Source organism: Peromyscus californicus, unplaced genomic scaffold (assembly GCF_007827085.1).
Source record: "Peromyscus californicus insignis strain IS unplaced genomic scaffold, ASM782708v3 Scaffold_5__1_contigs__length_169319896, whole genome shotgun sequence".
In the NCBI taxonomy this organism is placed as follows: domain Eukaryota; kingdom Metazoa; phylum Chordata; class Mammalia; order Rodentia; family Cricetidae; genus Peromyscus; species Peromyscus californicus.
Window position 1 is genome coordinate 37,884,500 of NW_026294573.1, and position 22,671 is coordinate 37,907,170.

Genomic DNA, 22,671 nt, shown 5'->3' on the forward strand with positions numbered 1-22,671 from the left:
TGACCTTGATGAATTCTATTTCCAGGTCAAGGCTTCCTCAGTATCATCTAGTCGTAGAAATGGATGATTTACTTAATACAGTTAGGTGACTAACCCCCACCCCCTGTTCCCTCGATTTCCCAGTTCCTCTGGGTCTTTGGCCTTCAGAAGAGAAAAAGTCGAAATTGTTCCGGAGGCTGGAATTCCCTGTCATGTACTCAGGGTGCCCTCTGGTGGCTGTCTCTAATAGTATTGATTTTCTCAGGTCTAGCCTTCTTTTGCTTTGGGAAGCCTGCTCCTCTGGAATAGCCATGGAAGCCCATCTGGCCATCTATATGCTCTTGCATCCCGGCACACCACACCAACAGAGGAGTAGACACACAGGAATCTGCAAGTGGGCAGTGGACACCCCACAGCTTTTCTACCTTCCTGGCCAGTTGGCATCTATAATCTCTGTTGTCAGGGACCTATGTCTCAGCTGTGTGATGAGAGTCGCATCTTTTATTCACTGGCTTGACAGGTCCTATCGTTCACCTACCTATGTCACGTGTAGCAGTGAACATGATGAAGATCTCCACTTCCTGGTTCTCATTCGTCTTCTTTTTTTTTTTTTTTTTTTTTTTTTTTTTTTTTTTTTTTTTTTTGGTTTTTCGAGACAGGGTTTCTCTGTGTAGCTTTGCGCCTTTCCTGGTACTCGCTTTGGAGACCAGGCTGGCCTCGAACTCACAGAGATCCGCCTGGCTCTGCCTCCCGAGTGCTGGGATTAAAGGCGTGCGCCACCACCACCCGGCTCATTCGTCTTCTTAATCCCTAACTCCTGGCCATCATCCTCACAGAAACTCACTGGCATCGGCTGAAGGTTGACAGAGGTTCAGAACATCCTAGGGTCCTTCTCCACCAGGTTTACAGGTTAGACTAAACTAGGTTGGAGGTCTCTGTCTCTACCTCTCCTCACACACTACAACTCATAGGCCAGAGGCTCCTAGGTCTACATACCAGGGCCCTTTTCTCCAGAATCCAGGCCTGTAGACCTGCTCCTTCAGGACTGCTCTTCTGGGCTGACAGCTCCTAAGTTTCTCCCAGAATATGCCCCCCCAACCTATACCCCAGGGATTGTGCCAAATATTAGTACTTCCTCCCAGAGCCCTTTCTTCCCCTTCCCCAGGAAATCCAGCAGGTGACTGTCCCATTTACCTCAGAGACAGGTGCAGTGACTGCTCACAGTGACTGCTCAGCCCCCGCCCCCACTCAACTTTGCAGCCACCTCCTAACCTGCCCTGTCTTTACGTCTTTACCACGGCTCTCCCCTCAACACTGTCTCCCACACAGCAGTCAGGGCAGTCGTTACAATCATAAATCAGCCCATGCCACTTCCCTGCTTAAAGCCCTCCAGTGACTCCCACCTCACCGAGAATACAATCCTGACTTCTCACCCCAGCCTTACGAAGCTTGCCACGGGCTGAGCAATAACCCCTCCACACTGCTCTAATTTCACTCCCTCCAACCTCTTTAACCCTTCTCTCTGTTTTGACACACAAGTTCATACTTATTTCAGGGCTTTCTCAATGGCCATATTCCTGAACTTGAAATGTTCTTTCTCTAGACATTAGCATGGCTGACTCTTGCCATTCCATTCAGAACTTAGCTTCTCTCAGAGAAGACCTCCCAAACTACCCAGGTCCCTAAGACACACACCTTCCTATTGTGATTTCCAGCAGAGGACTGTTTACGGGTGTCTCTCGGTCTTGTGTGTGCATGTGTCAATGTGACACATGTGCATGTGTGGACATGGGCGCCCATGCATGTGTGCACAGGTGCAGTGGCCAGAAGAGAATATCAGATGTCCTGCGCTGTCACCCTCTGCCTATTCTCTCGAGACAGGACATTTCAAGCTGAGTCTGAAGCTTGGTTGGTGGCCAGCCAGCCTCAGTAACACTCCAGGCCCCCTAGCAGTGCCCTGTGTTACAGGTTCATAAGCGTGGCCAGACCCAGCTTTCTCCGTGGGTGCAGAAACCTGGTCTTAGGTCCTCATGCTGCTGTAGCAAGTACTGTTACCTATGGAGCCAGAGCTCCGGTCCTGTTTACTGTCTGCTTCCCCAAGGAGAATGTATACTCCTAGCACTGGGCACACGGCAAGGTTCAGAAATTAATGGTTGGATTCGTTGGTATAAAGTAGCTCCCAGTGGCCACCCTCATTTCTTCCCAAGGGACTGGCAGGAAGAAACCCCAGTTTCTGACCCCTTATGGGTTCCCTAGTCTGGGCCAGCAGCAGCTTCCTCTGAGAGGCAGGATTCCCTGGACCACCCCAAAGTTCCCCCATGGCAAGTCCTGGGTAGCACTATGCATTCAGAAGGATCAGCTCTGTGTCCTCACTGCAGCCCTGGACCTCTGGGGGAACCAAGAGGGTCAGGTTAGAGGGTTTGGTCCTCTACAGTGCCCCTTGCAGGTGTTACATAGCCCTCAAGGACTCCTCACAGTCAGGGAACTTGCTTTTAGAATCCCATCCTCACCTTGACAGAAACAGTCTCCCAGTGCCCTGCCTGGGAGAGGCCTGCAGAGATGTGAGGGCAGAGCTCACCTTTGGCTCTACTGTGTCTATGGAGTGGGGCTGCTCCAAGTTCTCACTGGCCCTACTGCCCTGAAAGGGTCTGTCCCCTTAGCTGTCGCTGGAGAAATCATATGAAGGGAGGAGAATCTGGCATGACAGGTCTGGAGACCTGAGGGTTCTTCGCTGGCACTGATTGGGAAGTGGGCCCCAGGGCACTTGTGTGACTGAGGAGATGGAGGGAGGAGATGGAGCTGAGTTCATCTTCAGTGGGGGTGGGGGGGTGGCAGGAAGGGACTCCAGGGAGTCCATATGTCCACCTCAGTCTCCTCACACGACTGTTTTTTTTTTTTTTTAAACAGGGTTTCTCTGTGTGGCCCTGGCTGTCTTAGAACTCACTCTGTAGACCAGGCTGTCTTTGAACTCATAGAGATTCACCTGCCTCTGCCTCCTAAGTGCTGGGATTAAAGGTGTGGGCCACCACCACCTGGCACAGCACTGATTTTTTGAGCTATTGATCCACTGATCAGAATCCTTATTTGAAGTCCATTTCTCCTCTCCAGTAGCCAGCTACACAACAAGATCAGAAAGTCTTCTCGTGTGTGTGGGAGGGGGCGGGGTGGTGGGGGAGGAAAGAGTCCTGAGGGTGTAATTTGGGGCATCTGTCAACTGGGAGGGTTTTGGACTGGGCCTAGCATTGTAGAGTGTATGGGGTGTCTCCTTATAAGGTGCTGGGAGAAAGGGGGTCCAGATGACACCGAAGGCAGCATCACTGGGGGCCTCTCTCTTTGGCTACTTTCAAGGAAGTGGAAGCAGATGGTGTTTGGGACTGCAGAGCACTGATCCACAAGAGTATGAGCCTGGGAATGACCAGACTTACACCCCCACATGTACATACACACATGCATACCGACAGATACTCAATAGAGGTGACAAGATGCTGTAAGAAGAGGCCATGTGTTTCCCAGTGCTGAGTGCTTCAAAGATTAGGGGCTACTGACCCATGTGAACTAATGAGGATGACTTACTCAATACTTGCTGGTAAATTTGCTTTCCTTTATGTCCCTGGAATGGGGAGACAGGAGAAGAGGAGTGTAGGGCAAGGCAGTAGATGGAGGAAGAAAGGGCCTCAGAGCTGTTGGGAAGTACCTGGTCCATGGCAGAAGAGCATCAGAGCCCACCATGGAAAGAGAAAGAAGGCTTATGAAGCCCAGAGTGGACGGGCAAGGAGTTACCACTGTCAAGAGATGGTGGGCCAGCACTGGATCCCTTAAATGAGAGGAGAGGCTGGCTCAGAGTCACAGAATCTTCCCAGGCACTCAGAGGGCCCCAGTCAACACCTCCCTCCACCTGCGCACCACAGAGTACTGACTCAGAAGGTGCTTTATTGAGGAGCGAGGCACAGCTAGAACGCACAGTGTGGCACAGCCTTGGTGACGGGTGTTGCTGGCAGTGAAAATCACATTGGGCCCTTCAGGATTGGAAAGCCTCCCCACCACTGAGGACCCCAGCCTCAGCTCTCCTGACCTTTGTCCCTTTGTCTCCTGACCTTTGGGTAGGTATGTGCCATCCAGATTTTCCCAGGGACCATCCTGGAGTCAGAGCCTTTGTTCCCCAATCAAACCTAAAGGGCAGAAAGAAGGGCTAGATGCCGGTCAGAGTGCACAGGGTCTGGTATAGCTAGTTCATCCTTCACCCCTCTTTCCACCCCGAGGTCCTGACTAGATCCTCTCAGTTGGAGGAGGCTTCCTCCACAGTGCTCAAACACCATGGGGAGGGACAGGGTACCAGATCAATGTGGAGAGGAGAAGGGAGGATGAAGTAGAGCTTAGAGACCCCCAACTAAAAGGTCAAAGTCTGCTGCCTTCTTAGGGGTTTGAGAGCCAATGCCATCACTACACTTTCCCTTTTGGAAGTTCTAGAGATGGGACAGATGAGGCCACTTATGCTCAGTCCTTGGCATTACCTCTCCCCACTTCTCTTGGCCCACTACGAGGCAACCAGGTCCCTAGGGAAGTTGAGCTGGGTCCCTTCGGTGTGCGGCAAGTAGCCGGCCGAGGTTGCTGGCACGGGAGGATCCAGGGCGAAGAGACCACCGGGCCCTGGGCTGGAGTGGCCAGAGGATGCGGCCGAGGCGGCAGGACTGAGCTGCACTGCGGTCGTGTCTTGCGCTGTGCGCTCGCTGCTCTCCATTTCCAGTGCCACGGTCCCTGCGTGCCTGCCACCCTGGCCCGCGGTGGCTGAGGAACGCGTGCGGGACACTGGCCTCCGGCGGCTGCAGACGCAGCAGGCAGCGAAGAATCCAAGCGCCAGCACAAGCAGCGCCGGCCCCACCACCAGTGGCGCATTGTGCCCAGGCAGGGAGGCTGCGAAAGCTCCCACCAGGGTCACGTTCAGGCCGGCCAGCAGCACGCACAAGCCACAGGCACAGCACAGCGCGGGAGACAGCAGGCTCCGCAGTCGGCCTTGGACACGGCCCGGGGGCGCTGGGGTCAGGGGCGCTGTGCTTTTCTTCTTTGCTTGCGGCATCTGCACGCTCACGCCCTGCACGCCTCAAGCTCTGTCTGGCTGCCCGCCCAGAATAGCACACATGTCAGGGCAAGCTCGTGGTGGTCCTGCGGGCACACAGCAAGAGGGCGAGTCAGAGGGGAGACGGGTTATCAATTTCCAACCTGGGCTCAGGTCTGTGGCTGTCTGCACTGTCTGCAAGTCGCCCAGGTCATCTTGAACAGCCCTGGGAAACAACTCATCCAATGTGAAGAATCTGCAGATTGTTTTCACACCCAGTCATTCCCTGGGGTCCGCTACTGCTAATCTTACCCTCACCTCTCCTCCAGGAAGCCTTCAGGCTACTGTAAAGTGCTTGGCAGGTTTTGCTGGTCAAACGATCCTTCTTTCCTCCCCCTATTCCATAGTCCTAATCAGAGGGCAGCTTTGGGGTTTTACACGGTCCTCCACCCCCACCCCCTGACCTCCAAGTGGTGGAGACCTGGGGATAATCTGGTCTAGTTTCTTCTTGCTTGGGTGAAGAAAATGAAGTATGGAGATGTCTAGCAGTTTACCCAGACGCAGACCCAGGACCTATGAGACTGGCTGCTGCTTCACATTATCCTCTGGTTGGCATAACGATAATATTAACTTTCTTAAATATTAGATGAGGCTCGGTGAGAGTGATGAAGCTTTTGATGTTCAGCTGTCCACTGAAGGGGCGGTTTTCCCATGACCCACCTCCTGAGCCCTTTCTCGACAGTGCACTCTAGTAAGTTCCAGGTCTACCTCCATTCCACCACCCAGGATTTTGCAGCTGGATTTAGCTTCAAAAGCCTCATCTATGGGCCAATGGCTCAGAAGGTAAACGTGCTTGCTCATCAAGCCTGGCAACCTGAACCTGATCTCTGGAACATAAGCAAAACAGCCCTGAAACAGGCAAAACGCCAGATGTGGTGGGCCAGCCTCTGTAATCCCACACCCTGATTACAAGATGGGAGGTGGAGCAGGAGAATCGACTGGAAGCTCACTGCCCAGCTAACCTGGAGTACACAGCACAGTGGCAGAAATAGGAGAGTCTAATCTTAAAGCAAGGGGGAAAAGAACCAACTGAAAAGTTGTCCTCTGACTTCCATACACACGCATGCATGCATGCATGCACCCACAATTACACAGTCCACACAAAATAAATTAAGAATAAAAATCCAATCTATGGATGTTATAATCCCTTTCTTGGGATTTCTAGATATGTCTGGTTCTGGGAACTGGATTGGTAAAATTCTGGAAATCTATGCAGAAGCAAGAGCAACATATTCACTGTCTCAGAACGTGTGACTTCTCGAAACAATACAAGAGTGGGACATGCCATTAATCCCAGCACTTGAGAGGCAGAGACAGGTGTATCTTTGTGAGTTCCAGGCCAGCCCAGCCTACATAGTGAGACTGTCTCAAATCAACAAAACCAAAACCAAAAACCGCAAACCAAACTCCAGCATTTATGACTTCTATCTGGAAATTCTGACTTATAATATGAGGTCACAGGCACCAAGGCCCGGGAAAGCATAGTTTGTGAACTGTGTTGAAATTGTGGAGCAATGTCAGAAAAGGGTCCTCGGCAGTGAAAGGAGTAATCAGATAGATGGGAATGCAGGGTGAGGAATTGGGGGGGGGGGGGCGGCTGGAAAAGGTAGCCTAACACTGTGCTCACCTGTGTGGGGCTAATAGAACCAACCTCACAGGGTACCATGAGGTTCTGTCAGGGCTAATAGATACCTCGTAAGATGTAATGATAGTTGAATGCTTTGAGCTAAGTAAAATGCCTAAAAGATAAGCAATGGACATGAAGCACGATGAAGAAGGTAGATATGAACTCTCAGCTCTGAGAGGTGGATCATGTCAAGTTTGGAAACAGAGCAGTTTCCTTGCCCAAACTCCTGACAAAGATTGTTGATGGCATCTAAGCTGTTTCAAGGAAGCTTCCAACCCTGTGGCCCAATCAGCTTCCAGACTGTCACTAAAAGTGTGCAGCTGTTGAATTTGTAAGGGCATTCACACCCACATCATCACTGAACTCCTACAGCCACTTGACACTTAACACCCACATTTTACAGCCGGGGAAACGGAGGCCCACACAGGGGAGTGGATGGGAGCTTTGGGGACTAAAAGGAAAAAACACCTGATAGCAGAGGTCGAGAACAGACAACGAGGTGCCCACTGTGCACAGCCTTTGTTACATTTCAGAGTTTTAGCCTCAGGAGGTCCAATTTTTCTTCCTCTTTCCTATCCGTGCCTGTTCCCCTCCCCACAATTATCAGTATCTGACATTCTCTGGCAAAGGCAAGGTCTTTTTTCTTGCAGTGAAGGTTCAGTTGGAGGCTGAGTGATGGTGCCTCAGGCAGAACTGATGGATTTTGGTCCCTCACTCACCCCAGCTTTGAAAGCTGACATTGGACAAGGGAGCCTTGGATGGCCGAAAGGCCTGAGGATCTCATTTCTTTGCCTATATAGGATCTGAGGACCCCAGATGCCCCTGGTTCTATTTTGTTGTGAGGACTCTGGTTAGCAATGCCATGGGGGTGTTCAAGCTGTTCACTAGGTATTTCAGATCTTACTGATTTGCTTCATTTTGTTTTTCTTTTGGTAGTGGTGGAGATCGAATTTAGGCTTAGGTGAGCCCTACGACTGAGCCATTTATCCCCCTACCCCTTCACTCTTTGAGACCCAGGCTCACTGAGTTACCCAGGCTGGCCTTGAACTTTCAATCCTCCTTAGTAGCTTGGATCACAGACCTGTCCTACCAGGTCCAGCTGAACTGCTCCTCTTCTGAGCACCCATTAAAATAGCCTGTCCCACATGGGCAAAGAACTGTGATGAGTTATTATTAAGCCAAACTACTGAATTCGGAAGCTAGACCCTCTCGACTTTATTCTGTTGCTGTAAACCCTGAAAGCCCTCAAGCCCAGCACTTGAGCACAGGAAAGACCATTGCTCTGAATGTTGAGTTGTGAGGACTAAAAGAAGCTTGCTTTAGTGAGTCCTTGGAGACCACCTTGGAGACCGAGCCCTGGGCTGGGGAGTATACCCAGGGCTTCATGCATGGAAGTCAAGCTCTCTACCACTGAGCCACATCCTTAGATGTTTTTTGGAAACTGGGTCTTGCTAAATCGCCAAGCTGCCCAGGATGGCCTTGAACTTGTGATCCTTCTGCCCTGAGGAGGTGAAATTACAGGCATGTACTACCATACTCCATAACCAAGTCCTCTGTAGATGGGAGAAACTGAGACTTGGAATGAGAGAGGTCATGGAGCTGTGCCAAGCCAGAACACAGCTTTTATTTTTATTTTCAGATAGGGCTCTGACCACTGATGTCTGCTGCCCATGATCCTGGCTAAGCTGTTCCCCCTCCCTGCTGTCCCGCCTCTGGCCAGGAAGGCCTTGTGACCTCTGTTTGGGAGTCTAGTATAGAAGCAGTTTGGTACAGAGGCAGGGGCAGGAACTTGGGAGTGGGCCTCAGAGGTGACCATAAGTTTGGATTTTAGCTGATAGGCAACTTGAACTAACTGGGGCCTCTCCCCAGTACCTTAGCTGTCTGAACATAAAGGGAGGGATATAATGGGGATGGTTTTCTCTGAACTGAGGTCTTTTGTCAACCTGATGCCGCTTGCTTAACTACCTGAGGTTTGTGAAGGTAGAAATAGGGGCCTATTTAGAAGTCTCTATCAAAATACCGCAAGGTATCATAAAAGGATCACACTGATCAGTAATATGACTGTACTTGTACATTTCTCGAAATTCTTTGTTTTGGGTTGAGTTAAGCTGTTTCCCAAATAAGTCATTGCTGCACCCAGGTTCTGACACACACACTCTCTCTCCCCCTCCCTTCCCCCCACCGTGTGTGTGTGTGTGTGTGTGTGTGTGTGTGTGTGTGTGTGTACTTGTGCACGTGTGTATGTGTGTTTAGGTAAGAGGAAACCTCAAATTCTTCAGAAGCTACACAGACAGACAAACAGATACACATACACACACACACACACACACACACACACACACACACACTTTTTTTCTTAAAGACTGTAGCTGTTGATTATAATTACCTAGGTAACCATCAACAAGCTTGGGGAGGTCATCAGTAGGTAGAACTAAGAGCTCCTTGTGGGGGTGGATGTTTCTGCCTGAAGCCTCTGTATCAGCCTGTCCCAGACCATGATTCTAAGACTTCTGTGTTGAATAAAAGCAATTGCCTGGCCAACAGCAGCTGCTAGGCCTCCCAGCCCTGGCTCCTGCTCCAAGAGCCTATGGGTAAGAGCCCAGGGACTTTGGTAAAGATATTAGCCACTGCCCCTAGCCTCGTCCTCCATGTGTATTACAGACTTTTTGCTCAGTCAAAGCCTTTTGTTGTTCCTTAACTAGGAACTGCTCCTTTTCTTCTTAGTCCCTAAAGTTTGGGCAAGGCCTCTCCTCTGGGACCCCAGATTAATGGTCACTCTATCCTCAACTCTACCCCATCCTCAGAGAGCCTCCTACATCACTGTTACTCATTGCCTGCTGGGGCTTATTCATTACACGGCAAGTTCTCTGCTCTTGCCAAATGGATTCTGCCTCCCCCGGGCCCAGAGAGAACCATCATCCCTCTCCAGTTAATGGCCAGAACCTTTCCCACCCTCTGACATATGCAATCACACACACACACACACCTTCACACACACACACACACACACACACACACACACCTTCACACACACCTTCACACACACACACACACACACACACACACACACACACACACCTTCACACACACCTTCACACACACACACACACACCTTCACACACACACACACACACACACACCTTCACACACACACACACACACACACACCTTCACACACACACACACACACACACACACACACACCTTCACACACACACACACACACACTCACACACACACACACACACACACACCTTCACACACACACACACACACACACACACCTTCACACACACACACACACACACACACACACACCTTCACACACACACACACACACACACACACACACCTTCACACACACACACACACACACACACACACACACACACACACACACACACCTAGAAGTGTTTGAGGAGGAATTTTGGAAAGCCTGGCTTCCTAGTCTGTGCGGGACTTCTCTACTTTCTGATCTGGTCTCCCAGGGTGTGACACCCACCACCCCCTAACTCACTACATGCACACTCAGGAGCCAAACATACCCACAATGCTGCCGCATACCCAGAACTGCAGACATAGGCTGACACGTTCCTATCTGGTGGAGGCGAGCTTCTGCTTAGCAGTTGTATCTCTAGATACGTCCTGTGTCATCGTGGTGGTGGAGGGTGAGTGAGGTGCCTGAGAGCAGTGGTCTCAGGAGAGGTGATGGGGGAGGAAGCTCTGCGTCATGTGTTCCTGCGATGCCTTCCTGTTTACAGTGGGTCTTCGTGCCTCTAGCCAGCAAGCAGTCCCAGAGCTCCTCGTGGGCTATTCCACTGCCACACTCCCCCTACCTATGAGGCAGGAGTCCCATTTGGAAGGTCTCCACAGGCTTCGCAGGCTCTCATTCTAACAGTGGATGGCCCAGGGGACACAGGATTCTGCATCAGTCACAGCCCTGTGTCCATTGGACCAACCTTTGTCCCCATCCAGACAACAGTGGCGCTGCTGCCCGGGTCTCTTGTTTGTTCTCAGTTCTTCCTGATGCTCTCGGATGCATTCCTAGTCCCGAGTCAGGGGACATGTGGGCAGACAGTCAGGTTCTGCCTCCACAACAGTAATTGAGCTACCTGGAGCAGCAGGGGGATGGTCGGTGGGGACTTTCCACTGCTGGAGTGGAGCTGCCCTTCCTTCACGTCCTAAGGCCCTGTGACTAGCTCCACTCCCCACTCCTCTCTACTATCTTGCTGAGGGCCTGCAGCCCTCCTGGCCCTTGCTCCATTAGTTCCTTGACTTCTTATCCCCATTGCCCAGTTGTTTCACCCCATTTCAGCTACTCTGCACCCCCATGGTGCCCTCCAGGACTTTATCATCCTCGGCATCACCCTGAATCAGCCCACCTTGGAGGAGCCTGACATCCGGCTCTCCACTATACCCCCACTTCCATCGCTGTACAAACTCTTTGATAGCACTTACTGTGTGCTCAACAATGTTCCAAGCTGTTATGGTTCCGGTATGGCTTGTCCCTCCCAAACTCATGAAGAAATCAGATTTCTTAGTGGTGGGGCTGGGATGTAAGGCCCATCGCTTTAAAAAGTGATTAGGAGTTGGGCAAGTTGCCTTTAATCCCAGTACTCAGGAGGCAGGGGCCAGCTTGGTATACACAGTGAGACTCCATCTCAATAAGAAAAAAAAGTGATTAGGGACTGTAGGCCATCACCCTTCTCTTGAACTTCCCAGTTTCCAGAACAGCATAAGTTACTGTAAGATACAGTCTTAGGTATTCTGTATAGCAATGGAAAATGGACAGTGATATAAGCCCTTAATATATATTAATTCATTTAATTCCATGACAATCCTAAGAAGTAAACATATTATCATCCCTTTTTGACAAATAAGGAAATACAGATTCAGGTTAAATTAATTATTTAAGGACATAAACCTGGTGGTAACACATGGTAGAGCCAGGTCTAAAGTCTAGGTTCTGTCTCCTCAGTCTGTACCTAAACCAACGCAGTTCCGGGACTGCACACTGACCTGCTGTAACTGTAACTGTCTGTACCTAAGCCAGTGCAGTTCCGGGACTGCACACTGCCCTCACTGTAACTGTAACTGTCTGTACCTAAGCCAGTGCAGTTCCAGGACTGCACACTGCCCTGCTGTAACTGTGAGTCTGTACCTAAGCAGTGCTGATCCGGGACTGTACACTCCCTGCTGTAACTGTAACTGTCTGTACCTAAGCCAGTGCAGTTCCGGGACTGCACACTGCCCTCACTGTAACTGTGAGTCTGTACCTAAGCCAGTGCAGTTCTGGGACTGCACACTGCCCTGCTGTAACTGTAACTGTCTGAACCTAAGCCAGTGCAGTTCTGGGACTGCACACTGCCCTCACTGTAACTGTGAGTCTGTACCTAAGCCAGTGCAGTTCTGGGACTGCACACTGCCCTGCTGTAACTGTGAGTCTGTACAGTGCAGTTCCGGGACTGCACACTGCCCTGCTGTAACTAACTGTGAGTCTGTACCTAAGCCAGTGCAGTTCCGGGACTGCACACTGCCCTGCTGTAACTATAACGGTCTGTACCTAAGCCAGTGCAGTTCCGGGACTGCACACTGCCCTGCTGTAACTGTGAGTCTGTACCTAAACCAGTGCAGTTCCGGGACTGCACACTGCCCTTGCTGTAACTGTTCTTTGATGGCATGCAACCCCCAGAGCCCTACCTCTTTGTCATGGTCCCTAAGTCTCTGCTTCTTTGTGTCCATCTGTGACCCACACTTTACTTCAGTCACTTTTGTGATTTTGTCTCATCTCTTTGTCCCGCCAGTACTGACCAGCAAGGCTCAACCCTGTCTCAGTCCAGCTTCCTGCCTTCTCAAGTCTTCCCCCAAGTCTGAAGCCTGGGAGATGAGAGGAAACCCCACTGGGCCACACCAGCCTGCTGTATACCCGTGACTGCATCTTCACAACTCTCCTCTCTGGCCTGAGTTCACCAACCTCCTCCTGGAACTGTCGCCTGTCCCATCTTCATCCAACCCAATCATGGTCTTGAGGTAGCAGTCTCTCCCCTTTTTGAATGCATGGTCTATACTCCACAATTCACTTCCTTCCCAAGTCATCCACTCCCGTCTGATTTCTGTCCCACCATGTTCCTGCCTCTCTATTCACAACGTCATCAGTGACCCCTTGTCACTGAGCTTAATGGACATTGTTCAGCTCTTGGTTTCTGCTTTTGAAGCCTTCTGAACCCTACTTCCTGGGAATACTGCCTCTGTGTGTAGGTTTCTCCAATGTTGCCTTTTCCCACAAAGGCCACAGCCTCAGGAGGAACACCCAGGCTTGGCCCTGGGCTCCCCCTCACCCTCAGGCTCCCCTGCACACACTTGCAACTCATCTTGGGGCCGTTAGTGCCTCCTGCCAAGAATCTTTCCAGTCCATCCTTCCTTCTCTTGTTCCACTACTTGATCTTGCTCATTCCCCATTCCTCCTCACTGCCAAAACCCTCCTAGACCTCCAACCGATGCTCTATCAGCCCAGATTCCTCCAGGCAGCCCGCCCTCTGGATTCTACTTTGGTGGGGGCTGAGCTCACCAGGTTTAGAGAACTGGTCTCCAAGTCAGCTTAGTCCTCAGTTAGCTTCCCCAGCTCTACTTTCCTGTGCAGACGGTGTGCCCCTCAGTTCAGGCTCCCCTAGTCCTGGGGCCTCCTGTGTCCGTGACTGGAGTACTTGCCTCCCCTCAGTGCTCAGTGAATTTAAGTGAAACAAATGGGAAGGGAGCACTGGTCGCAGAAGCCACGGAACTCTGTCTTCTGGGCTTCACTTGTCTCTCAGATTTGGAGTTGCTATCTGCCAGTTTCTCTCAGCTTTCTCCTCACTTTGGGCATTGGAGAAAGTGTAGGGGGCCGAGGGAGGTTCTAGAGCAGATTCATCCGCTAAGAGCAGCGGGGACCAGGCTAGGGCGGGGGAGCCAAGGCAGCCAGTCTGTGGTGTGTCTCTCCTGGTCTCTAACCCCTTTCTCTTTTTCATTTTTGTTTTCTCAAGACCAGAGATCCCCAGTCCGCTGTCTGGTACCCTCACAGGATAAGCATCTTCCCCTTTCCTTCAGCAGTCCCTCCAGAGTCCTCGCCCACTCACCAGTAACCCCCAAATTTCTGCAGCTGCACTTGCCTGAGAGGGTGCGTGGACACTCCCCTCCTGTGACCAGGCTGACCCCCCAACGAAGGGAGTTCCGGTGTTCGCAGGGTTGGTCAGGCTCAGGGCGCGGATTGGTGCCCCGCCTTGCAGAGCTGGATCAGCCAACGACGCAGGCAGGGGGTCCGGGAGGGTGGGCACGCCAGGCCGAGATCGGCTGTCAGTTCCTCTCTGCTGGGTCGCAGCAGCACCGGGCTGTGGCTGGAGGCAGCGACGCAGGCTCGGACAGCAGAGCCCTGGTGTGGCTCACAGCAGCCGGAGCCCCTTCCCAGCGTGGGCGGCCAGCCTTGCCGGGCTCCCCCCGGCTGCCTCCAGCCTACAAGCCTAGCACGTCCTTCTCGCCTTCGCTCCTTTGGGTTCGTGGTTTGCGAGCACCCCAGCAACTAATTCCCCGCCGCCCACACTGTCTAGGTTGCAGTTTTTCTCACCCTGCGTGGAAACAGTGCAGCTCCTTTCAGGAAGCCCCTGCCTGCAGTCTTTAACATTTGTGCAGCCCTGGAGGGCTTGGTGCTGGGGAGGGGGGCAGGGAGAGTTTTCCCAGGGGTGGGGTTTCTTTTCAGAGTCCTGCACACTAGAAAGGGGTGTGGCTGCATGCCCCTATAGGCTCGAGATGAAGGTCCGGGAGGATGCACTGGGCAGAGGCACCTTGAGGGTGGACTTTGCTGCAGAGAGGCCTGGATAGACATGGAAGTGTGGCTCGAGGACAGCTCTGCCCACTGCCGCTTCATTTATCGATGAATTCATTCACAAATCCACCCAATCTGTCCACATGCAGGCATCCTTCCTTCTGAGCCTGGACCCAGGAGGACCTGTCAGAGCCAACCTCCATTTGCAGATGAGTCAGGCCCAAGGTTCCCAGCTTCTTGCTCTGGCCCCTGGAGGCCTGAGCCAAGATGGGGAGTCTCATTTCCGCTCCCTTACCTGGAGCAGTTTCCCTCCAGATAAGGCCCAGTAAGGCTGCAACTTCAAGGGATTGCCTAGATCAAGCATCACCCAGCTTTGCTTCACTGCTATGTTCTCAGCGTCTGGCCCAACACTGAACTGCCTCAGCCATGGCCCAGGGCCCAGGTGTTGGGGCTTCTGGAAAGAACCAGTTTCCTTTGGGAGTAGACTCCTGGAAGAGCTGGGTCTCTGTCCACTCCCAAACGCACGCTAACCCAGTCCTGCCCAAGAACTACCTACCACACTACTGCTACTGCTTGGCCCCACCCCTTCTCTTCTCCAAGCAGGGCCAGGAGAGAAGGCGTGTCTCACGGGGCCACTGGGGAGAGTGGGTACTGTTGGAGCGGTTGCGTTCACCCGCGCTGGACAATGGCGATTTCAGAAAGCCCACAGCAGGGAAAAGAGGTGAATGGAAGGGCCAGGTCCCCAGAGCTCCCACTCACCTCAAGGCTCTGCCAGCTTCCCTAACGGATGTAGATCTTGCTTTTTCATGTGATTATTTTTTTTTTGAATTGATTCCACGGTGGTCACAGGTACTTCTCTGTGCCTGGCCCCTCAGGCACCAGGCTTACTATATCCTGTTTTAGGGAGATCCTGCCTGGGAGGAGCCACCTTCTCCCCAGCTTAGGATTTACATCTCTCATTCCCATTCTCCACCTTTGGGCTTCTCTTTGGAGCACAGAGGTAAGACTTCATGAGGGTGGATGGGAGGAAGGGGTTTCTCACCCATCAAGGAAGCTTGAGTGGTGATGATGCTGAGGAAAAGGAGGAGGCGAGAAACGGCAAGGAGCAGGCAAAAGGGTTGTGGAGAGAGAGCCCACCTCCCTTTGGCTGGAGGAACCAGTCTCTACAGCTGACCAGCATTTGTGAAATTCACCCCTTGTGGATGTTAGTCCACTGCCGGCAGGGAGCTGAGCTCTATGGCTATGCAAAGGAGGGGAGACCTGGTTGCAGAGCTTGGCTCCCTGACTTTTTCTGGGGCAGCCAGTGAGTCCTTTATCCTGAGATGTTTCTCACCTGCTCGAGATGGGCTATCCCAGGTTGCCTGTTTTCCAGCATTCACTGTGAGTCTTCTGTGTGGCTGACCCCTTGCTCTCATGCTCACCATGGAGACACAGACCAATGAATGCCATTCAAGTGATCAGCTGTCCTCGGAACTATTGGGCAACGTCAGCAAAGGCTTCTGAGAGGAGTCATTCGCATGGGCCCTGCAAGAATATGACTCTTCCTAGCTTGTCTTCTCTTCAACACAGCAGGTGTCTGCTCCTCAAGCAGGACAAGGAGCAGGTGTCCGTGGAGATCAAACGATATGGCTGTCCCTGGAGGTGCAGATGTGGAGGGTGGAGTAGTCTTCTGCCTGTGCATACACACCTGGCCCTCCCTGTCTCACACCTTACTGTAGATATGCCATAATGTAGCTCTCCAGGAAAGCCTAGTGGGTAGGGTTTTTTTTTCCCCCCCTTCACTTTAAGCCATTAGCATTTGCTGAGGTTCTACTGCCTGGTGCTAGGGACTAGGGAAAAAAAAAAAGCATCATTCATCATATTCATCAAGGTAGGCTTGAAAATGGTTTTTGTGAAGTCTAGGGATATAACTGAGTGGTAGAGTGTTTGCCTAGCATGTACAAGACCCTGGGTTCAGGACTCAGAATAGAAAACTAGAATTGCTAACTTTAGCTAGGCATGGCTGAGCCTACACTATGAGAGCCTGTCTTCAAACAAACAAACAAACAAACAAACAAACACAATCGTTTTTGTGAAAAAGAATTCAGGCCTTCCTGGAGGTTCCACGAGAGAAGGAGACATAGTCCTCTAGATTAGGACAAGGGGACATGTGACTATGGGGTCATGAGCTGGCCTTTTAGAGGCAGCAAGGAGTCCTCTCCTTGCAAAGAGAAGTGGGGAGAATAGAGGATGCTGGGGGCCTGTCTGGAGCCAGGTGCTTCAAAGCCCCGAGAGAAGTACAATAGCATCGGTGTCGGCATTGGGCTTAGCTGGAAAGCCACCTCGTCCGTGGTCACCTGTGCTCCTGACATAGACATGACAGTCTCAGCTAGGAGCCCTGTCTGTGGTTCCTGTGGTCAGCGTCTATGGCCAGGATAAAACAACCATCTCTGGCTGTAGTCAGGACCCTGGACCAAATTCCACCAAGAGATCAACAAAGGAACAAAGTTGAGCTGTTGTCCAGAGCGATGAGCCCTGGGGAGGGACTGAAGCCAGTGGGGTCCTGTGGGTCTTGCAACGATGCCAGGAGTGAGGGGATCTGCTATGAGGAGCCTCACTGGAAGAGAAGGTACATCTAGTATCCCCATGGATCAATTCTGGATCTTCTAGCTTGAAGGAGGGCCCTGAGATAGGAGTGAGTACCGGGAGAGGGGAGGGTGGGACAGGAGGCAGCGCCTTAGCTCTCCTCCGTTCCCCGGCCTCCAGGCTTCAGCTTCTCCAGGGTTCTGGTCACAGTGGACAGGCTGCTCCGGGCTCCTGGAGGAGACAGCAGGATGGAGATGGCTGAGTAAGACCCCCCACTGAGTTGTCAGGTCAGGGAGCCCAAAGAGAGGGAGGGGTCAGAATGCTCCAGGACCCAGGGCAGAGCCGGGACGATGGGGAGGTGGGGAGTCCTAGGGACCAAGTGCAGTGGAAGAGCAGCGGGACTCAGGAGCTGACGCATGGCTTCAGTGCTGGTCCCACTGCTTCCTAGCTGTGATCTTGGGTGTGTCATATAACCTCTGTGCCTCAGTTGCCCCATAAAAAAACAAACAAATAACGAAGTTTATTGTCGCACCTCCCTGCACGTGGTTGTGAGGATCAACCTGTTAATATATGTAAAGTGGTTGGGGCGGCATCTGGAATGGATGCTTCTGCTGAGTAAGCACTGGGGCAGGACACATCAACATGGGGCTGGGCTGCCTTCAGGACATTCCTCCCTGGGGTTTCCCAGTGTGGAGAACGGGGTCAGGAAGGGAGAAGATGCCCAGTTTCTGGTATCATTGCCAAGAGCCAGACTCCAGCACCGGGAGCAGAGTGGACAGGAATGAGGGCATGAGGCCCAAGGGGTAGGGGAAGGGAAAGTAGGGGGCCCTGTGTCTCAGTGTCCATGCAGGGCAGGACAGGGAAACCCTGAAGAAAAATGAGGAGGGCTTGCACACGTGACCCAACATCACTGCTTCCCTGGGCTGGAGACCCTTCCCTGCCTGTGATCCGCAAGGCTCCTCCTGGGACCCACAGGGCTGCCCAGTCGGAGAGCAGAGATAAAGATGGACTCCAGAACTTCAGGTGCTTACCTTCCTTATTGCTGCTGTTGCTAGACCTTCCCTCCCCATGGTCTGGTCCCGAGTTAGGATGGATTCGCAGGTTTCCTGCAGGATGAGAGTAGCCCCAATTCTCATTTGCTGGGTCATTCCCAAATCAATCCCAGTTTGAGAAAGGGAGTTCTTCCTGCTGTCTAATCTCCAACAGTGCCTGTCTCTGCTCTACTGCATTCCTCGAGGTCTTCCATATATTCCGGCTAACTTGGGGAGGGGCAGAAGAAACGAGTCCTTGAAGGAGGTGGTAGTGGTTTTCATTGATTGATTGATTGATTGATTGAGACAGAGTTTCTCTGTGTAGCCCTGGCTGTTCTGGAATTTAATGAAGACCAGGCTGGCCTTGAACTCATGGACCTGCCTACCTCTGCCTCCCGAGAGCTGGGATTAAAGGCGTGTACCACCACGGCCCAGCCAGGGGTGATAGGTTTTTAAGGAGGGAACTGGGGATATGTGAAGCTACACAGGACCGAGAGTGTTGGGAGTCTGGATGTAGGTTGTGGAAGTAAATGGGAGCTATTAAGAGGTCATGGGACCCAAGGGGAGGTAGAGGGTCTTTATGGGGCTTGGAGATGAGAATATCATCTGGAGATCTTGGAGACTTTGGGGAGTAAAAAGACTCTTAAGGGAGACATATTCCTGAGGTTTAGCTATGTCTGCTTAGGCAGCTGAGCTGGATTCTGTTACTCTGTAACCATGGTGACATACACACACACACACACACACACACACACACACACACACACACACACAGAGAGAGAGAGAGAGAGAGAGAGAGAGAGAGAGAGAGAGAGAGAGAGAGAGAGGGAGAGAGAGGTGCAGCCAGGAGCAGTCTCACACGTGGGCATGTTCAGTGACACTCACAGGTTTGCACACAGAAGGTCTGTTGGGGAGGACAACACTCACCTAGTGCAGGTAGGATGTGGTCCAGGTTGAACCGAGCCTTCAGAAATGGGTAGGCGAACATGAGGAGCCCTGAGGAGGGACACAGAGATGCTGTGGTTAGTGTGAGGTGCAGGAGGCTAGGGGTGAGTGGTTTATGGTGTAGGAGGGCGGAGGTACAAAGGATCAAGACTGTGGGTATATACATGGGAGTGTGTGTGTGTGTGTGTGTGTGTGTGTGTGTGTGTGTGTGTGTGTGTGTAGCTCCCCAGAACTCAGACTCAGCTCTGACTGGGGATTCAGCACCTATCCTGGGAAGGGTCTGCAGATTATGTGGGCCACAGGTTTGCAGGCTCTTGGCTCCACTCTACTTAGGTGAAGAGCAGGTTGGTTACTTTTCTTCTGGGCCAGCTGACACCAACATCACTGCCCCCACCTCCTGCCTCTCCAGCTCTCTCCTCTCCCAAGACCTCTAGCGTGACCTTCTAGGCTCCATTGCTGCTCTTTCCCACTCAGACCTGATGTTTAGGAAGCCACAGGCTGGGGGCCTGCCCTGCTGTCCTCCCAGACCAAGTGTTTCCGCTGTCCTCCCAGACCAAGTGTTTCTGGCACCCTGTGTTTGAAGCTATGCCTAGAGTGCTCAGCCTAGAGCTCCAGGTTCTCCTGGGACAGTGGGGTGGGGTGAGAGTTGGCATTCTACATCAATGGGCCTGGTCAGGACAGACAGACAGAACTGCTGCTGACACAATGGAGGAGAGGAGGGTCTTTTGTCTGAGCTGTCCTGTTTTGTAGGCCTTATCACCCCACTCCAACCAGGCTGATGAATCCTGCCACAAACACAAGATCCCACCAGGCAGCCAGGAAGGTGTGGAACACCAGTCTGTCCTCCCTAATCACACCCAAAGGAGCTCCAGGCAGGCTCTCCTTCCTGCACGCTGAGGCTGCAGTACTTAGAACTCTCTTCCCCCAATCAACTCCCACCGACAACCCTTGCTCCCTCCTCCCCTGTCTCTCATTTACCTCATCAGACCCCTGCTTTCCAGTGAAATCTCCCCCCACCTCAGCCCAGTGCCAGCTCACCAAGCCCAGCGGCACCAAGAAAGATACCACCCACAGCAGCAGCAGCCTTGGACACGGAGACACCGATGATGATGCTACCGGCCACCAGGCCGAGGGCCACACAGGCCAGCTGCAGGCAGTGGAAATCTCTGGTGCTGATGGGGATGTCCATGCAGGTCTACCCAGGGCTCTGCTTCCAGGCCTCCTGGGAGTCTTGGTCTTCTTGGATGAATGCCTCCTTGCTGGAGTGCCACATCCAGGGTGGAAACTTCTGGACTGTAAGTCTCTGGGCTGCTGACTCTGGGACTTATCTGCAACCTTATCCCACAACTCTCCTAGGGGCCTCCAGCCCTTGACCTCAGCACCCCAGCTTACTCCACCTCCTGCGAAGGGCTCTGATGCTGGAGGTCATTCTTGGGGTTCCTGCCTGGCCACATTTCTACTTTGGTCAGGGTTCTAGGGAAGTGGGTCTGTTCCATGGGGTCCACCTCTATCAGCTACCACCCGGGACCTGAGGGAGCTGGGCCTAAGTTCTCTCACTCAAGACTTTCGTCCCAGCTCTGTGGACCCTGCTCAGTTAGTTGCCTTGGAGCCTGGGCCTATTAAAGTTTAAAGAAATGCAAGGCGGGGTTGTGGGGGGCAGGCCTAGGGAACATAGGCTTCTCAGAGGTGCAGGCAGCGAGGTGATGAGTTATTCATGAGCTTGTAATGTGAGCTTCCGTTTGGGTCCCCAAGGCCCAATGGGCAGGCAGCCCAGGTTCCACTGTTGGTTCCTGAGCAGGAAGATTGGGCTTGTGGCTTCATGTGGTGCTCGAGGGGGTAGGGATGTGGGGAGACTCCACATTCGAACGCTCCAGGCTGACTCTGCTGGCCTCTGCCCCTTGGCCTAGCGGTGCACCTGGAGCCCTGTTTGGAGACACGGAAGGAGGGTAGTCCTCTAAGTTTACTCTCTTCCCTGTCCCTCCCATACTTCTTTTACCACCTTGTCAGCCGCTGGACCTAGAGAAGTCTTCGTCCAAGACTTCTCTTAGGTAGGCATTTCTCTTAGGTAGGTATTGGTACCACCCCATTTTAGCTGCCCGTAGGATGAAAGGCGAAGCCCTGGGGATTCCTGGCTGGGAAAGCAGAGGTACTAAGTAGTGAGTTAGGGTAGGTTGGATGGAGGAACTGGGCGAGAAGCGTCATGAAGCTGAGACATGGTGAGGACCTTTTAGTGCGAGTCCTCTACCCAGCCTGGCTGACCTGGTCAATCTGTTTGGGGAATCTACCAAAGAGCCAGTGGTAACCCAGTCAAGCCTCATCCTGATTCCTGTCCCTTTCCTAGCTCTAATTCTCATCATTAACTGCATTTCTGGACCTATGTGGATCAGGGCCTTCCCAGTCTTACAGCATGGGCCTGTTCCCTACTCTGACCTGGGGACCCTTCCCAAGGCTACATTACCCTGCACAGAATCTCCAGGCCTCCTTCTCATTCTCCGTCTCTTAGCACCATGCCTGTGGTCTCCACCAGCCTCAAAATCCCCTGCCTCCACTGCTTCTCCCTCCTCAAGCCCCCCCCCCCCTCTTTTGTCGCCCTGCTGAGCATATGCCTGCCTCTGTCTAGTAAACCAACCTCTCCTTGTTCCTCAAGACCTACATGGACAGTCCTTCCTGAGCATGCCTGGGCTGCCCTGCCACCCCACCTGAAGGGCTGGCTCCCTCCTCTTCTCTGTTCTGCCTCTTCGGGAAGCTGTGAACTTTGCAGAATGCCATGGTCACAGAGACCTTGGCTATAGGATAGAGCTCTGGGCTTGGCCCTGCACCACTATCTTGAGTCATAAGGGGGAGGGCACCAAGTAAGCTCCATTTCTTCCAACAGTCTTCTCTGTTTTTAAAAAATTTATTTAATGTGCATTGGTGTTTTTGCCATGGGTGTCAGGGTCCCCTGAAACTGGCGTTACAGACAGTTGTGAGCTGCCATGTGGGTGCTGGGAATTGAACCCGGGTTCTCTGGAATAGCAGTCGGTGCTCTTAACCTCTGAGCCATCTCTCCAGCCCCTGACAGCCTTCTCCTGCTGTACAGTGTGGGGAAGAGGGGCTAAGGTTCCAGGGTCATCTGCGGGGAGCCTCCGCTGTAGCACCACAAGCATAGATGGGCCCTGAGGCCCCATAAAGATGGTGCCCCTGCCTGAAGTCAAGCCTTCCCACTACTAGCTCCATGTTCCCAGGATAAGGCCTGATTTTTCCTCTAATTTGGCATCAATTTATATCCCATGTCCTTGTCACTTGTAAAGCATCTCTGACGGCTGGCTTTAGAAGGAGTTGTCAAAATAAATGGCCATGAATACATGTTCCCTCAGGAGTCTCAACAGCATTCACAATGCCTTGCCTCCCACTCACCCATAAGTGTTGGCTGCACTAGGGGGTCAGTAGGGCCAGTACTGGCTCCTCTCAAAGTCCAAGGCTGAGGGTGGCTCTCCCACACTGTCAGCAACACAAAGCTCCTGGGGATGGGCTGGGCTTCACCACTTGCTCTGTCTTGCAGCAGGCATCGGTGAATTCCAGACTTGAGAACACCCTGATCTTTAAAACCAAATTCAAATTGAGACGTTTTGTTTGG

At 52.4% G+C, this 22,671-nt stretch overlaps 3 protein-coding genes across 5 annotated transcripts in view; all 3 read right to left on the reverse strand.

Moving 5' to 3' along the window:
- Positions 1 to 3,652: 3,652 nt before the first annotated feature.
- Tmem275 (transmembrane protein 275) lies at positions 3,653 to 13,977 on the reverse strand. 3 transcript variants are annotated; one of them, XM_052715717.1, is made up of 3 exons: positions 13,865 to 13,977; positions 4,491 to 5,139; positions 3,653 to 4,148 (listed from the first exon to the last, which is right to left on the reverse strand). In XM_052715717.1, exon 2 carries the CDS (start codon positions 5,051 to 5,053, stop codon positions 4,514 to 4,516), a length of 540 nt encoding a protein of 179 aa, XP_052571677.1. In that variant the 5' UTR covers positions 5,054 to 5,139; positions 13,865 to 13,977; the 3' UTR covers positions 3,653 to 4,148; positions 4,491 to 4,513. The 3 variants fall into 3 exon arrangements, with proteins under 3 accessions (XP_052571677.1, XP_052571675.1, XP_052571676.1); XM_052715715.1 differs by having other exon boundaries at positions 3,661 to 5,139; XM_052715716.1 differs by lacking the exon at positions 13,865 to 13,977 and adding an exon at positions 11,178 to 13,334 and having other exon boundaries at positions 3,661 to 5,139.
- Positions 13,978 to 16,577: 2,600 nt separating this feature from the next.
- Positions 16,578 to 20,244, reverse strand: Kncn (kinocilin). The gene is made up of 4 exons (XM_052715718.1): positions 20,094 to 20,244; positions 19,038 to 19,106; positions 18,111 to 18,185; positions 16,578 to 17,310 (listed from the first exon to the last, which is right to left on the reverse strand). The coding sequence occupies exons 1-4, from the start codon at positions 20,242 to 20,244 to the stop codon at positions 17,231 to 17,233; spliced, it is 375 nt and encodes a 124-aa protein (XP_052571678.1). The 3' UTR covers positions 16,578 to 17,230.
- A 507-nt stretch (positions 20,245 to 20,751) lies between these two features.
- The window catches only part of Mknk1 (MAPK interacting serine/threonine kinase 1), a 46,172-nt gene continuing 44,252 nt past the window's right edge, over positions 20,752 to 22,671 (reverse strand). The window contains exon 13 of the mRNA XM_052715713.1: positions 20,752 to 20,978. Coding sequence (XP_052571673.1) covers positions 20,873 to 20,978 — 106 coding nt within the window. The 3' untranslated portion in view covers positions 20,752 to 20,872. The remainder of the gene's footprint in view (positions 20,979 to 22,671) is intronic.